The 16,950-nt window shown below is 37.7% G+C and overlaps 3 protein-coding genes across 4 annotated transcripts; 2 read left to right on the forward strand and 1 right to left on the reverse strand.

Annotated features, from left to right (window-relative positions):
* Positions 1-10: 10 nt before the first annotated feature.
* Positions 11-6,726, reverse strand: LOC102298817 (E3 ubiquitin-protein ligase Itchy). The gene is made up of 13 exons (XM_005943264.3): positions 6,595-6,726; positions 5,602-5,648; positions 5,185-5,326; positions 4,777-4,901; positions 3,521-3,652; positions 3,045-3,093; positions 2,727-2,905; positions 2,260-2,482; positions 2,072-2,167; positions 1,691-1,865; positions 989-1,058; positions 816-900; positions 11-199 (listed from the first exon to the last, which is right to left on the reverse strand). The coding sequence occupies exons 2-13, from the start codon at positions 5,624-5,626 to the stop codon at positions 67-69; spliced, it is 1,434 nt and encodes a 477-aa protein (XP_005943326.1). The 5' UTR covers positions 5,627-5,648; positions 6,595-6,726; the 3' UTR covers positions 11-66.
* Positions 6,727-7,200: 474 nt separating this feature from the next.
* On the forward strand, positions 7,201-10,749 carry bloc1s1 (biogenesis of lysosomal organelles complex-1, subunit 1). The gene is made up of 4 exons (XM_005943263.3): positions 7,201-7,401; positions 7,550-7,622; positions 9,452-9,584; positions 10,286-10,749. The coding sequence occupies exons 1-4, from the start codon at positions 7,341-7,343 to the stop codon at positions 10,394-10,396; spliced, it is 378 nt and encodes a 125-aa protein (XP_005943325.1). The 5' UTR covers positions 7,201-7,340; the 3' UTR covers positions 10,397-10,749.
* A 408-nt stretch (positions 10,750-11,157) lies between these two features.
* Positions 11,158-16,777, forward strand: rdh5 (retinol dehydrogenase 5 (11-cis/9-cis)). Of its 2 annotated transcripts, none has more exons than XM_005943262.3 (6): positions 11,158-12,412; positions 13,630-13,712; positions 13,848-14,170; positions 14,295-14,553; positions 15,383-15,546; positions 15,922-16,777. In XM_005943262.3, the coding sequence occupies exons 2-6, from the start codon at positions 13,681-13,683 to the stop codon at positions 16,140-16,142; spliced, it is 999 nt and encodes a 332-aa protein (XP_005943324.1). In that variant the 5' UTR covers positions 11,158-12,412; positions 13,630-13,680; the 3' UTR covers positions 16,143-16,777. The 2 variants fall into 2 exon arrangements, with proteins under 2 accessions (XP_005943324.1, XP_005943323.1); XM_005943261.3 differs by having other exon boundaries at positions 13,627-13,712; positions 15,922-16,776.
* Positions 16,778-16,950: the final 173 nt, after the last annotated feature.

Genomic DNA, 16,950 nt, shown 5'->3' on the forward strand with positions numbered 1-16,950 from the left:
GTGCAGTTGTGTCTGTCTCCATTAAATGAATCTGATCCCCCTCGTGTTAGCACAAGATACCAAAACTTACAGTGAGGATTTCCCTGTGCGAGGGTCAATGTAGGTTGTTGTTCGCCTATTGTGATCTACAAAGTAGGGAATACCATCCACAGTGAACCTCATCTCCCAACCCTCAGGCAGAGGCTTGTCATTCAGCAGCCTGGATAAAGTTAAGTAAGCACAGAGAAATGCAACCATTTAAAGAAATCATTTTAAAAGAAACATAAAATGTATATTTTAAGTTAAATGAATAAAAAATAATAAATGGAATCAAAGATTTAAAAACTCGTCCTTAAAAGCAGGGTTTCCTCCGTACTACTTAACTGTGATTAGCTGGTTACAAAAAAAGCATTTAGACAGAAACCCTTCTCTTTGTGTATCCATAAACCATAAATTTAAGAGCAGTTAGTGGTCAACAGCAAAGATTTTCTGAAGGAACTATCCAATTCCAAATCTGTCAAAGATGTCAGAATCCAGTCATTATGTTCTACACATTTAATCCAGTTTCACAGTTGCCAGATCATCTGCATGCAATTTCTGTGCCACTGTTGACCTGTTCCAAACTCCAAGCTCCTAAGAGGTTAGGACAGTTTTTCAGGGAGTCCTGCAATGGAACGAATTAACCTTCTACATCAAACTGATGGCTGAAATACAGACCTAAAATGTGTCACTCAGAAATTTGGGCCTGCCAAAAACAAAGTGACATTCCTTTCACTTGTCACTTTATTCTAGACATATCAGCGCTCCCTACTGTCAAGAACACAAAATACACTCACCCTTGGGTCCTTGGGTCTTCCCACTGTGTCCTGCGAGTTGGGTGATGGACAAAATACACTCTACCATTGGTGTCAGTTCTCTTTTCTTGTGAAGGAGAAAATCAACACATTTCATTTATTTATCATGTCAGTAACATCAGCTAAAACATTTTTGTAATCTCACTGATACTTACCCCATCCTTGAGGCAGAGGTCCTAGTGGGTCAAACTCTTTACTGGCTGTGGCTGCAAACTGGTCTTGCAGCTGAGCCAGAAAGAAAACGTTACAAATGTCAAGTCTGCAAAAACATCTGTAAAAACTATTTTTGTCACGGTCTGTTTAAACACAGTTTAGACTTAAAATCAGAGAAGAAACTGACCCAAGAGCATTTGTATGTTTATTTCCATCGGGTGCTTAAAGCTTTTTAGTCACGAGACTTAAAACATGTTATCTGGACTTTACAAACTCATACAACCTTACTTAAGCTCCTTTCACACTCGAGAGCTACATCAGACCTCAAAGTCTGCACTGTATATAAAGAGAAAGATGTTCCAAAATGTTTCCAAGACACAATTATTGCAATATATTGTTCAGCATGAAATATGCAAATTACACAGTAGAAGTGGAAAGCTGAAACCTTAAGTGCTTATTCATTAGACTGCAGGTGTTTAGTACTTAAAAGTTAAAGTTATCTTTTTTATTTATAAATTTGAATTTAAGACGTAGAAGGACTGAGCAGTATAATTTTTGTATGATGTGGTAAAAGTACAGCATATACAAATGATTTTATAGATCAAAAACCATGCGTAGATGGGCTCTTTAAGCAAATCAAAAGAAATACATCTTCAAACTGTTCTTCATGTGTAGTCTGAAGCACATTCAGTGACTGCTCTCACCCCATATATGAATCTCTGGTTAAATTGCTGCATGGCTCCCTGAAGCTGGCTACGCTGGTGCTGCCATTCCTCGTAGTTACGCACTGACTCCTGTGTGGGTCTTTGCCATGTAGTAGTTCGGGTTATGTGGTCAACATAATAAACTCTACCCATTGGATCCACTCTGCGCTCCCATCTGCATAAAAGGAGAGCAAAAAAAAAAGTTGTTTATTTTGCCAAGGATTTCTTTCTAGATATTAAAAACTCCCACAGAGAACACATAACCACATAGTAAAAGTGATTATAAACAATGTGACATAGATAATTATATGCCACTGAATACACAATATTCAAACTACATTAATATATCTGTAGTATAAAAAAAATCAAGATGTTTGGCACCCTGAAGGCAAAGGCTCAGGCCTATCCCAGGTTGTTCTTTTCTCAATGTGATCCACATAGTATACCCGTCCATTCTGGTCAACTCTTTGCTCCCACCTGCAGAAGAAATACAAATTATAATAAACAGATTGAAAATAAGCTTAAATGAGGGGCCTATAAAACAAAATGCAGAAAGCATTGCTCTTTACCCTGGGGGCAAGGGACCATTGTTTATGGGAGCCACCCTGGGAATTGTTGCTGAGGCACTGGCCCCTTGTTTAGGAACACTTGCTGTCTGTGAGGAACTTGATGTTGCCGCCCTTGCATTTGATTCATTCTGCTGATCTGAACACCCACTAGCTGATGCCTGAGAGGAACCATCGGAAGCTGGGCCTTCGCTGAGTTCACTAGGAGAAGAACTGCTAGAAGAGGCTATGAAATGAACAAGAACAAGAGTAGGGAACCTTTAAGTCTGTGAAACAAAAATGTTCTTTCTATTTTCAAAGGTGTATTTGTTTTCAAAAGCGTAGTGACTTTAATACTGACTGAAGTCAGTATTCAGTGCTTTAGCTAGTATATAAAAGAATAATGGTATATTAGACATGAGGGAGATTGAAATCACTCATGTGATGTATATGTAAGCCATTTAATCTTTGATGTCTTATAGTTTTCCTACATGGTGAAGCTGCTGGTTTCTGTCGCATAGTAGGGGGCGGTCGAGTAGGTCCAGAAGGAAGTGATGCAGTGGAGCCCCCTGGAGACCGTGAGGGAGAACTTGTACCATTGACAGCATGCACATTTGGTACAATGACCCATTCATCCGAGTCACTTGAAGGTGATGAGCCTCCGCTTGACCTACAAGTACAAAATACTTAATATTTGAGTAGTTTTCCAAGACCAAAGATTTAAAATGTTTATTTAATCTTACAAAACCAATGTCCAAATATTTTAATGCAATAGTATCTTAAGATCATTAATTAAAGATTTACTAGACCTGTCACCAGTATCTCCATTTTGCCGCGTATTTCCATTTGGAAGAGCAGCTAGCAAGCCATAAAAACAAAAATAAAAAATAAAAATCAAAGTAAAAGACAAATGTTTAATGTGACATTCAAAAATGTATGTGTAACTCCCAAGTTCTCAAATGCTTGGGTGCAAATGTAGTCACTAATGCAGGTAGATATAAAGGTTACAAGTCATTACTTGTAACCTTTATATCTACCTGCATTAGTGACTACTACTAGTGACTACTACTGTCTTGTCAGGGCACAGAACACTGATAAGCATTTACAACCTGGCAGCAGTTTCCACCTTGCTATCAAATTCATTAATAATGACCAACATGGTAACAAGCTAAATTTATTCTGCAATTCTATTCATTTTCAAATTACAGATTATGAGCATTCCTGTTCTAAAATTGCAAATGTGTCCCACATAGTATACTGGGTTTGTGTGAGCGTGGTCTCTCACCTTGTTCTCTCTCTGCCAAGCCAAAGGTTTCTGGGTCTACCTGCATGCCATCCAGACAGACTGACAAGTCACCTACAAGATCCTGGGGGTCTCTGTCAGAGCACAGCTGCAGTGTCTGCACGACCTCACATACTTAAGGGGGACAGAATACATGTCAAGTTTTAAGCAGGCAATATAATTACAAGACAAGAGAACACATATGATACCATAACACAAAAGAATAAAAGCAATTATTAACGATGTCCTGGTTTAATTAAAAACTGCTCCTACAAGCACATTTTTCTCCTAGTAACATTTATTACTAAAATAAACAAATACTGAAGAACAATTTCCTACTCAGTCGGTCTCAGATTGTTATTAATCACCTGATTTTTAAAGCAGCGTTTCCTTTTTTAGCCCAAACTGTGACAGTGTGAAAAGAGCAGAACTGAAAAACTCCAGTCACATGTAATGCCTCAAAAACCATGTGCAACAAGAATCTCATTCAGTGCTTTAAAAATCACAGACAAGTAGCTCTTACAGAGAATGTAGACCAGACTGTAATGTCACTGTAATGCTATGCACACTGACCAGGTCTGAGGAGGCATTGTATTTAGTTACTTCAAACACAGAAAAGCTCATATGTATAGGTGATGCAGTGTACAGCATCTACAGAATGTGCATCAATTACCAAATATGACATGCAATTGTGAGACATAGACAAAGAAAATGAAGTCAGAAAGTGAGTTCAAAAGTGATCTAATTTGTTATTATCATGAAATCATGAAGTCATGTAGTAACAGCTTTGTCTTTATACAATTTACGATTTTGTACAGCTCAACTCCAAGAACCTAGAAATATTATCTGTATACTCATTTCCTCAGAACATCTTTCCGTATCCAAGGTTAATATAGAAAATAGCAGCATAAACAAACTCTCAAGTGTCCTTGTGCTACAACATTTTCACAACTGTCTCATGCATGGCTGTAGCTCAGGAGGTACAGCTCCTATTGATGAGAAGGTCAGTTGTTCAATTCCTCCAGTCTGCATTTCAAATTATCCTATAGTACTGAACCCTGTGTTGCACTCATCAGCGTGTTATAATGAGTGTGACAAAAGCACTAGGGATAGAAAAAAGTGCCTGTATAAACATGTGAATGAAAGTGTTTTGAGTGCTCAAATAAAGTAGAAAAGTGCTACATAACTTCCAGTCCATTTACCATATCATGCCAATAGTGGGGGGGAAAAAAAATCACCACTTAGGAAAATGAACTTACATTTCATGTCATTGGCCTTAAGGGTCTTGCTGATTTCCAATGTAGCTAGACCCAATAGAATGTCTGACTTGAGTGTCTGATGGCTCCAAACACGAAATATCAGTTTGCTGAACGGCGTCACAATTCTGTAGAAAGGTGAGAAATTTTCAGCATACAGCACCAACCAATACGATACAACAGCAGAGAAATAATTGAGGGAATCTGTACAGCTTCTTAGCTTTTGTTTGAAACTCATCAAGCATTGATGCTTTTTGTTTTGTTTTTCCCACCTCCAAGTACAGAGGAAATCCAATTAATAAGTCTATGATGATTTTAATCCTCCATTATATCTTACATTACATTTACTGTCTACAATTGCAACATTCTGCTAAAATATGGACCTAAACAAATTTTCGCAGTTGTACTCACACTGTGAGAGCCTGCTTCCATTTAGGGCTGTGTGTGTTGTTGCATTTCTCAGTCCTCTTTGACTGGCCATCCACTGCTATTTCAACATATGGACTTGGACCAAACCAGGTCTTTTTGTTTTCCTTCAGCTTAGCTGAAAGCACTGGAAAAATAGAAATTCTAGTCATGGAAAACCAAGATTTTAAAACCACTTCCTGTAGCCCCATGCATCCTGAGCTCAACAGCAGTCAGTTTATTTACAACCAGCTTTAAGGTATTTTTTTTAAGATCAAGGGATTCATCAAAATCTAGGTTTCCATGACAGATGTTAAGCATATTAATAATGATAAAAGAAAACACCATTAAGAATTTATCACAGTCCTCTACTGGTTTTTGTTAAATGATGAGCATACAAATTTTGCAAAAACAATAACTTACCAGTAACTTGCAACTGGGCCTTCATGGTTCATCCATAACATTAGAGCCTAAGTGGCAACAACAAATGAACCTCCAATCAATGTTATCACATATAACTTAATACTTCAAGAGTGAAAAATATAACCTCATTTATAGTCAACTGTGAGTAAGCAATCTAAATAAAACAAAGAGATACTTGAGACAGATTCTGGTATCTGGGATAATTTTTTGTTGACTCAAAGATAACATGTTATCTCAATTATCACTCTGGTTAAATATTTAAATTGACTGTGGTTTACAATACACACACAAAAAAAATGAGCTATACCCTCACTAGCTTCGCAGCACACAGGCCCAGGGAAATCATTCATAACTGCTGTCCAAATCTGTCACTCATCTGGTAGAGCTTGTAAATCAGCAAACCGCATTGCTATGTGTGCTAGACAGTCAATTTTAGTAATCAAAACAGAGCCTGAACTAAATAATGGTTGGTCAGTATAAAAAAAAAAAATCTATTGGCATACATACTGTTCAATGTTGAGGTTTGAGATATTGGTACTGAGAAACTGAGGTTGTATGGAGTAAAATGATTTCTGCTTGTTAGTTTGTGAGGTTTTATATATATAAACAGAAGGGAAACGAGACGGAGGATATCAGTCAGTAAACTGATATCTGATCTCGTTGCGCATTAGGCTCAATTTTCTCACAGGTTAGCAGTAATGTTAGCCAACAGAAGATTAGTTATTAAGACAGCGTTAAACACTAGACTCTAGTAGAGTTTCCGTTTAAGCTGTCACATCACCATTACTAGCCAGCTTGTAAACTGTTTCATAACTGTAACGAAGGCGGACAAGTTCAAGAACCTGGAACTTTGCACACCGATATCCTGATCAAGGCTTTAGCTAACCATGCATTAAACCCACGCTCGAAATGCTAACACCACTTTCACTCATTCGACTATTTAGAGGAGGAATAATCAAAGCTGTTCCTTGGAAGAACTCTAAGTGACCATACCTGATTAAAGAAGAGGATAAAGAGTGACAAAAACTTTAGTTTCAGCTATGTCTGAATGATGACAGGTAAGATAACAACATCAGCTCAGACCAGTGATCCGCTAGCTTGAACAAGTCCAGGTTTTCCGGTACAAGTTTTTCATAATAAAGCATTGGAGAAAAAGGCTTATTATCTATATAATCTGATTATCTATATAAGTTATAAGCAACATTAGGCGTCAGACCATGTTAATTTTTATTATAACGTAATACACAATCAAAAACAAAAAGACAAAAATAAAACAGCACGATGCACCAGACTATATTTGTCTTGGTATTTTTCCCCCAGCTTGCTGCTATTATAAGTCTGGACTAGAGTAGTTTTGTCATTTGATTTCTGTCTGCAGTATTAGTAAATGTAGCCTATAGGCAAGCTTTTATTTTGAAGGGATGTTGAAGCTGCTGACATAAAAAAAAGATAAAACAATCGTATAATTTAACAAGATACAAGATACGTTTATGTTCCTTTAAATTTTACATTGTTTGGCAGTACATACTAAAATATATGGTTTTATTTATGAAATTATTCAGACATTTACTCGATGGCCAAAGTGTGGACACGCCCACGTGTGACATCCGTCTTTTTAGTCCCGTGACACGGCTGTAATTGTTAGCAGTCAGCAAGAAACGCCGCGGTGTGGTAAATGATATGTTATTTGTTCTATGAGCAGTCACGTTCGCCATTAATATAACGTCTGCTGAAGCACGATGTTATCTCGTCTATTGAAGGAGCACCAGGCAAAGCAAAATGAGCGGAAGGAGCTGCAGGGTGTGTGATAACAAAAATCGATAGTGATAGCCGCCAGTGCTAACCATTGCTAAAAACAAAGCTCTCTTTGACTTAGGATGTCCCAGCACCACACAGTGCTACAAGTCCGGTGTTGATTGATTGTAGTAATGTCTTTTTTCTGTCACAGAGAAACGCAGACGTGAAGCAATTGCTGCAGCCACTTGTTTGACAGAAGCCCTGGTAGACCACCTCAACGTTGGGTATGACGGTGATTCCTTTCTTTTTTCTTTTTGCTTATTTCTTGCTGTTCATTTTGGTTTGGTAGTATTTAAGGAATGCTCAGTCATCCAGGTAAGTAAATCTCCAAAAGTTGATTCTGTTGATCTGGACGTAGCGTTTTTAGTGGGAGTAACGTTTCGCCACTCTTCCAAGTGACTTCTTCAGTCTCAGTTTACTGCAGGTTTCCCCAATCGTATAAACAGTACATTTGCATAATGATCGAAACTAACACCACTGAAGGAACAATGCGCTGGGAGGTCAGTTCCATTGATCAACAACCACTGATCAAAGCCCATTGATCAATGGCCATGAGTACCATTCACAGAGAGTTGGGGAATGGCTGCAATCACAGCACTGTAAGATGCCAAGAGATGTACCCTTAGACCCCCTTCTCGATTCAGAGATGGCCTTTGCCTTTTCACGTAAATGGCCTCCTTGACTACGCGCTCAAACCAGCGTTCCTCCCTGTCCAGGATGTGTACATCCTCATCATTGACACTACAGGCCACTAGACTGTAGTGTCTAGTAAATAGACTGCGGAGGTAGCTTTTCTGTGTTGTGCCATCCGCTTCGCCTGAGGTTGTTTGGTTTCCCCGATGTATAAGTCCTGGCAATCCTCCTGGCACTTAACAGCGTACACTATGTTACTCTTGTTTGCGTCGGGGGACCTGATCCTTGGGGTGGACCAATTTTTGTCACATCGTGTTTTGGGGTTTAAAAGCCACAGGAGACACGGTGTTTAGCAAAAATGTGTCTTGATACTCCTGAAACATACAGAATCCCTACAGGTTTTTGCTTAGGCCAAAACGCGCTGCGCCAAAAATTGGTCCACCCCCAGGATCGGGTCCAAAACTCATCCAGGTTTCGTCACTTGGATGAGTGACAAAACGTTTCTCCCCCTGAAAATGCTACGTTCAGATGAACAGAATCAACCTTTGGAGGTCCCACAGAAAGGTACATTTCACGCAATCTCTCTGGAATATTGGACATCTGTGTCCTGCACCAATTGTATTATTTACTTTTAAGTGTTGCTCTGAAAGCTGTACTTGTTTCAGCACCAGTAATTATTGATTTTCTTTTTTACATTGCAAGTTTAGTCAATGGAAAGTAAGCAAGTTGTGAAAAATCTCTGAGCCCAATATTAACTTTCCACATGTTGTGTTGTTTACAACCAGTATTCAAAATCTAAAGATATTTAATGTAAAATGACAATAAAGTTAGAGAATATGTTACATTAAATATTTTTTTGCTTATTTAAAGTCAAGTGTAAACAATTTTAAAAGTATCTTGATTTTAGTGTGATGTTAATAGCTAGTAATTATTTATTATTTGTATCCCACTAATTAATAATAATTTTTCGACTGATTACTTCGTATATGGTATGTCAGTGCCAGGCTGACAAAAGGCTGTCACACACATCAGATTTTAGTCATACTGTTTCTCCAGGCTTTCACATTACTGACACCTTCTTCGGACCAAATTAATCAAACAGTTTATTCTTAACAGGATGGACATCGCCTAATATTTAACACAGCCAAAAACAGTATGCTGAAATTATTAACAATGTATTGTGAAAGATGTGATGAAACCAGGACAATCAGCTTAAGAGACTCAGAGTGGGATGCAAAGACCATTATTGTTGTGCTGCTCCTGCATGAAAAAGATTAGCCACCAGACCAAAATCCTTCTGGGACAAAGAGAGATTTTTACTATATTGAGTAACAGTGTATGGTTTCAGTGTATTGAAATTGAAGCGGCTATATGTATTATAATGCCCTAAACCTCATTATTTTGTTCTGTTTCATTTTAGAGTTGCACAGGCATATGTAAACCAGCGAAAGCTTGACCATGAGGTTAAGACTCTCCAAGTGCAGGCAAGCCAGTTCTCCAAACAAACTGCTCAGTGGATCAGTATGGTGGAGGGTTTCAATCAAGCATTAAAGGTAGGTTAAAAGGAAATGGCTGTCGTCTGTCATCATCTCAAATCTACCATATCAGTCTTGAACACAGTCATGTTGCAAAATGATTTTGCAGCAAACATCAGCATTTTTTCAAGGTCAGTTAGGATGAAAATGTTAAAAGAACTTTATGATATTTAATAATATTGTACTAGTAATGATAATTCGTTTGACATGTTTTTTTGTCAGTATAATTTTTATCCAAAAATTCCCTAAAAGACATCCCCTTAAGTGTGTCAGCAGGCTAACTTCTAGCTGCAGTTCTTTGTGCAAGTGTGAGGAGTAAAACACATTAAAACTGTAACACTAGACGCTGGAGCAAATAAAGTACTATTGTAACCTTGTGTTAAATAACGTCAGGAGTACATACAAACAAAACTGTTTATGCATCTTCCAAAGATCTGCGCTCTCTGTTGTGCACTGGCAGTTCCAGGTCAACACATCGCACTTGTGTAAAATACAAACTGGATCATGATTGGCTTTGGAGTTATTTGTGACATCACCAAGGAATTGCTTGTACAAACACATTTTAATTAGGGACTTAATCTGAGCTCAACACACTTTTCCCCTTTTGAAAAATAATCCAAAAAACACATTTTGGGAATTAAAGAGGGCTGATAGTGGGTTATATTTGTACATTAACAAGGTTGTGAATACAAATTTTTTTCATGCTCTCATTTAAACAGGAAATTGGAGATGTAGAAAACTGGGCACGCAGTATTGAGATGGACATGAGGACAATAGCAACAGCGCTGGAGTATGTACACAAGGGTCAGCTTCAGTCTGCTTGCTCATAAACCATGAACGTGTACGTGCTGGACATTTGCAAGTGAAACTGAATACACTGGAATAACATTTAAATCTACTTGAGTTGACCCCTATCAGCGAATATGTGTTTTGCCTTTGTCAGCAGTTTATTTGCTTGTCTGCCAGGGCAGCTCAGATGAACATCAGAATTCTGCTGCTTTAACAATTAAATGCACATGTGCAGAAATTGTAGGTATGTTGTTGTGTTAGCAGCAGTGTTGGAGGTGCTTACAGATCAAGGTTGCAACAACCTAAATAACAGTAGATAAATATTTAGAATAGAATAGTTCATGTACAAATGGGGAGGGGGGGGTGCAAAGAGTCACCTGTGGCCCTACTTTTTCTGAAACAGGAGAATCTGGCGATGGCCTCCAGGGGTGGAAGAGGAATCATTTTTGGGGCAGTGTTAATTACCCTTTGCATAGCCTTCCTGTTCTCAGTTGTGGTCCTTGCGTACCTGATGAGTGGTAGAAGGCCAGCAGCTCCCAGTCCTGGTTATTCTTCCTCAGGACATAGTCGTGTGCACACGGCATACATACAGTAGGGGGCTAAGAACACAGCCCTGCAGGGATCCTGTCACTCCATGTGGTGAGTGACAGTAGGCGATAGAGGTGGGGGCCGAGTCAGACAAATTGGTTCACTACATTGCCTGATTTGTTGAATAAAATAGGAAAAAGTAACATTGTTGTAAAGATTCAGTTTACCCCTTTGCAATAGGTTGAAGAAGCCACAGACATAATAAACACCGGTTACCTTTATTTAGTATATCCAAAAAAAGCATTTTGTTTTATGGCTTTCTTTTCTGTGCCTGATACCTGAATGATGGATGGATTTCAGATGTTGTTAATGATGGAAAAATATTTTAATAAAGTTTAAAAATTTTCACTTGTGTTTTCTTCTTATAAAAAAATGTGTTAATTGAACAGTTGTTACATATAATGAAATTGGGAACAAGGAAATGTGAATATTTGTATAAAGTACCTCATTTAAGAAAGAAAAGCCTGTAGGCTGCTTTTTAAGGAGATACGTTGTCAGGAGGTTCATATGCACAGCAGATGTCAGTGTTGGGTAAGCACAGATTAAATCTTTACAACACAACTGGAGAACAAGTGAGAGTTAAAGGCTGTGAGGGTTACAAGTGGGCAGTTTCCTTCAAAATTACTTCAGGATCAAGAATTTTTTTTTGTTTTGTTTTTTTGGCTTCAGTGTACCTGTTACAAATGTGAAAATCCCAAAGAGACCTGAACATTTATAGACTTGCAACTATTGCAACAAGTTTTGATATAAATATAGTAAGTGGATAAATACCTGCCTGGCTAAGGTGCTTGGACAGTTTGTGGAATGTGTGACGTGTCAGTGAGTGTGGTTTGTGAGTTCACTAATCGTATTACAGGCAAGAAATTTACCACACGAGACTGCTCTTAATCTAATTTTAGTTTAAAAAAAAAACAAACATTGGATGTATTTGTTCTTTTTCCACCGGCCCAAAAATTACGCAGGTCATAGAGACTGTTAAAAGAGTACTGTATGAGCTTTATTACTGATATAACTGTCAGGTGAACTGAGGCAGTCACAGATTGTACTCATGCTTGGTCCTACAGGATTATCACAATTTGTATAAATACTCTTAAAACACAAAGTATTCATGCCGCTATAAACTAGGAACCTTCAGGCTTTGAAAATATATACTGTATACACTTTGTGGTGCACCATTTGAAAGGACCTGACGTAACATGTTAAAATGTCTTTAAGAAGATCTTGAAATCCAAGTGCACGTCACAGAAAAGGGTTTTTGTTTGTTTCGTTCCCACCACCTTTTTTTTAAACACACCAACCAAATGGTTACGCGTTGCTGGATTACCAATAGCGGGCTAGTCTAAAGGGATAAACAACAGGGATAAAGCTTCTGTCCAGCCAGCTGAACTAAGACAGGAGAATAACCAGAAAGGGAACAGGAAGAGGAGCGACAACGTGTGGAGCGCCATCACTTCTCAAAAGATAAAAAGGTAGGACAACACAGTTTTGTGTTTTACTCACCACTTCAGTTTAATCGAAGAAAGTAATTAGTTTAAATGTGAATATTAAAAACTCAAGATATGCAGAAATGAACTTTTGAGTTTTGTCTGATTATAAATTTACACTGATTGAGATTTAAACAGTTATTAGCAAATTTAGTAAACCACATGTCATAAAAAACAAGAAAACATATTTTAGAAATCTGTCAAAAACCAGTTAAAAACAAAAAAAATATATTGTCATTTGCTATTAGGCTAATAGCAAACTGATTTCATGGTTTTGTACCCAAATTTGAAATGGAACACTAGAGAAGTCCCTGAGAAGTCACAAAATTAATCAAGCATTTAGCATTCAGTTGGAAAATTACTGTAATTTGGCATCAAAAATAATAATGTGGTTTATTATTTTTTTCTGCTTTTTTTGTAAAACAGCAAATTTGAACATTTGTGGTTAACCAAAATAATTATATTCTAGCATTAAAAATATCATTACGGTGAAAGAGCTTGTACACACTGGTGGAATAACGATTACAGAAACATAAGAAATCAATTTGGTAATTACCAATATTGTTAATTTAGGGCAGCTGTAGCATAAACCTTGCACTGACATCCCTCTCTTTCTGAGAGAGTGTTCTGGTTCAGAAAATGTAATTATAACTCTACTTGCTAACTTAATTTATCCCAAATGTAACAAGATTTTAACAAGTATTAGTTTTTCCACACAATAAATATTTTGGATACCTTAAGCCACAGAAGTTTTTTTGTTACAATAATAAGCCTGCAGACTAATTAGTTTTCAGCAATCCCAAGCAGATCCGTTACGGGTATTAAAATTATGCTTCAAAAACATGTCTTCGTCCCCCCCACTCACTGGGTTTTACTCCATCACAAATGCCTTTTCTTTCTTCCTTAAGAGTATTATCCAAAGATTTATCACATGCCCAGAGCAGCCAAAGCAGTTTTGCATTAGGGGCACCCTTCAATTATGGCTCTCACTGAACAAATTCATTGTGTCAAATAGCTGTCAAAAAGATGAAATAAAACAATATAAAGCTTCAATAAAAACCTAATTATTGTGGAATTGAGACAAAATCGGTTTTGCAACATTCCTGAAACGTATCAATGTATTTCTGATTTACATTCTCTTCTCTGAAAACTGTATTTGAGAGCTTCCCATGTCAGTACATACTAACATGTTATTTCAGCAGGCATCAAGTTCTCACAGTGACTGAAAAACTACTTCTAGTCCTGAAGACATCATGGATACACAGTTTGTGTATGACCTTTTAGGGTAAGAAATACCAAAACTAAACTTTGACTTCTTGATTTCTTTGCTACCTGTAGTCATACCGTACCATACTCACAGATGCAGATGTGACAGTCAAATACTTAACATTCTTATTACATATTATTTGATCTCTTTTAGGGAAAATGCTTGGTTATACATCTCTGCTACCTTCATTGTGTTGTGGATTGTCGGGTGGCTCTACAGAGACAGCTTGGAGATTGAGGATTTCAAAAATAAGTATGTCTTTGTTACTGGCTGTGACACGGGGTTTGGAAACCTGCTGTGCAAGAAACTGGATCGTAAAGGTTTCCGTGTACTAGCTGGCTGTCTCACAGAAAAGGGAGCTGATGATCTGAAAAGAGTGGCAGGGCCTTATCTGAAGACTGTCCTGCTGGATGTGACCAGTCAGGATAGCATTGAAAAAGCAATGGAGTGGACCAAGCAAGAGGTTGGCGATAAGGGTGAGAGATGATTTCCTACAGTTACATATACGATTGTAGGACATTATCAGATCACACAAGGCAAGCCTGTAAACAAAACACAACATCATGTTTTCCTTGTTTTGTCTTTTTATTTGCTTTGTAGGACTTTGGGGTCTTGTGAACAATGCTGGACGTTCATTACCCATGGGTCCATCCGAGTGGATGAAAGTGGAGGATTTCCACAGCACACTGAAAGTAAACATGAATGGAGTGATTGCCATGACAATGACCTTCCTGCCCCTCATCAAACAGGCTCGTGGTCGTATTGTAAATGTAGCATCAGTGCTTGGTAGAGTGGCAGCAAATGGTGGTGGATACTGCATTTCCAAGTTTGCAGTAGAATCTTTCTCTGACTGCCTCAGGTAAGACTCATTTAAAGGGCTGCTGCAACCATATATATTAGCTTAAGGACCCAGTTGGTACTTTCTTCTTATTTAGAAAGACAGACAGTGTATCATAATTAGAAAGTTAGCATGGGTGATACAGTTTTATTACATTTTCAGTGATTAAAAAAGACCATCAGTAAATTACAGAGTGCACTAAAAATGCACACCATCTAACCAATTGTACAAATAGACCTAATTTGGCCACAGCGTGCCTCAGAGAAGGATTTTTGGTTCTGAGGCCAAACGGGGGGAAATGTTTGTTGCCCTCACTGACTCACATAGCTACATTAACTCTGTTTTTCTGCCAGGTAGTTGATTATGTTTTCATTAATGACAATGAAAAGCTTGCAGCCTGTGTTATAGCGCTAGCACTGAAACCATCTAAATCTATAAACCTGAATATTAGTTGGTAAGTGGAAACTCAAGACTTTACTAATGTTCAGTAGGTCATTCAACACTATTTGATAGTAATAGAATACAATGTATCAGTTATAAACAATTGATAAGAACTCATTTGCACTCTCAGAAAATCAAGAAAGCCCGCACTGTAAGGGAATACTAATGACAAGTAGAGATTTTTAGACTCATTTTTTGGCTTAAATGCAGATGGCCAATCCATTTGGCCATTTGATTGGCCTTTCTACCAATCCAAATATTTTTATTAATATCTCACAAATAAATTGTAAAGCAGATATAAAGCAAGACATGTGTGAATGGTGACCTGTTAGAAAGTGGTGCTCAAAATTAGATGAGGTTTTGTTATTGCTATGAAAAAGCAACACACAGAGCATATCTGTGTTTCCAGGAGAGACATCCACTACTTTGGAATTAAGGTATGTATCGTTGAGCCCGGGTTTTTCAAGACTGCAGTAACGAGCCTCGAACCCATTGAGAGGGAGCTCCATCGCCTGTGGAACCAACTCAGCCCTGAAGTAAAGGCCAGCTATGGAGACAAATACCTTGATAAATGTAAGTACAATGGGCCGTGGATCATCTGAAGCATTTTATTGATGCAGAATATGTCAATTTTGTCACATTCTTACTGATTTTTTTTTTACTCGTTTTTGTTTGTTTGTTTGTTTGTTTTTTGCTTTGATACACTAGGAATGAAATGTAACTGTTAATTTTAGATATAAAAAGTCACCTATTGAGAAGTGACTTCCAAGATTCATACATAACATGTTAATCCAAAAATATGTTTGTGTGCTTTTAAAAAAATGAAGTATAAAAATAAATCATTGAACATCAGATAAGAATGAAGGATTCTTGGAAATTGCAAGTTTACTGTGGCTTAAAAATATCACAAATTACTATCTGGTCACGATACATAATTCTCTTTTTAAGATGTCAATATACAGCGTTTGATCATGAATGCCGTCTGCGACTCTGACCTCACTAAAGTGACCAACTGCATGGAGCACGCTCTCTCTGCTGCCTACCCTCGCACCAGATACAGTGCTGGCTGGGATGCCAAGCTTGTCTGGATCCCCCTCTCTTACATGCCTTCCTTTGTAGTTGATATTGCACTGAAGCTCGTGCTTCCACGTCCTTCAAAGAGCGTCTGATTTGGGATGACCTACTTTATGTCATTTTGACGCAATAAGGAGGCTGACATTAAAAAAGTTTTTTTTCTTGATCTATTTTCCTTATCAGAGTTGGCCATGCGATGATAATACGACAACTTTAGAAATTACTGTTATTATATTTATAAGTGTATACCATAGAAAAGTCTTTTTCCTCTGTAATGTCTCTTTGACACTTCTAGACAACACAAAAATACTCATACAGTTTACCGTATGCATATTATTCTGTTTGTTGGGTGTTTTAATGCTATTATTTAAGGTGCTTGTTATGGATGTTGTTCACCATGGAAGCCTAAATAAAGAACATTTTAATATTAAGAAACTGTGTTTGTCAGAATGCAAGGATGCTGCTGAAACGGGAGTGAGAACGGGCTGCATACAGAAAGAAAATAAATAAAGCTTTGCTCTGAAACAATGTCTACAGGTTGAGCTACAGTTATGGGCAACATGAACACGGCAGTTAAATGAGAAGAAATATGCATATATGAAGACTCATGCACTGTATGTGTGTGATTGTCATGTTTTTAAGTTGTGTATGACTGTATTATTGTTGGGTCTTTAAACATTATTTTATACTATTTTGTATACTTTCTAAATGCAGTTCAGTAGCTCCGGGACATTTTCAACTGACAGAGATGGAATTAATTACCATGATGGAGGGACATTATTACTGTTTTATGTTTTTTAATGCAAATAAGCAGATAGAGTGAGTCATCTGAACCACTAGAAGAAACAAGAAAAAAAATATGTTTCGCCAGAACTGGGTTCAGTATTCTGGCACATTGCTAGC

This window comes from Haplochromis burtoni, unplaced genomic scaffold, assembly GCF_018398535.1.
Source record: "Haplochromis burtoni strain Fernald_Lab_line unplaced genomic scaffold, NCSU_Asbu1 Contig_357, whole genome shotgun sequence".
In the NCBI taxonomy this organism is placed as follows: domain Eukaryota; kingdom Metazoa; phylum Chordata; class Actinopteri; order Cichliformes; family Cichlidae; genus Haplochromis; species Haplochromis burtoni.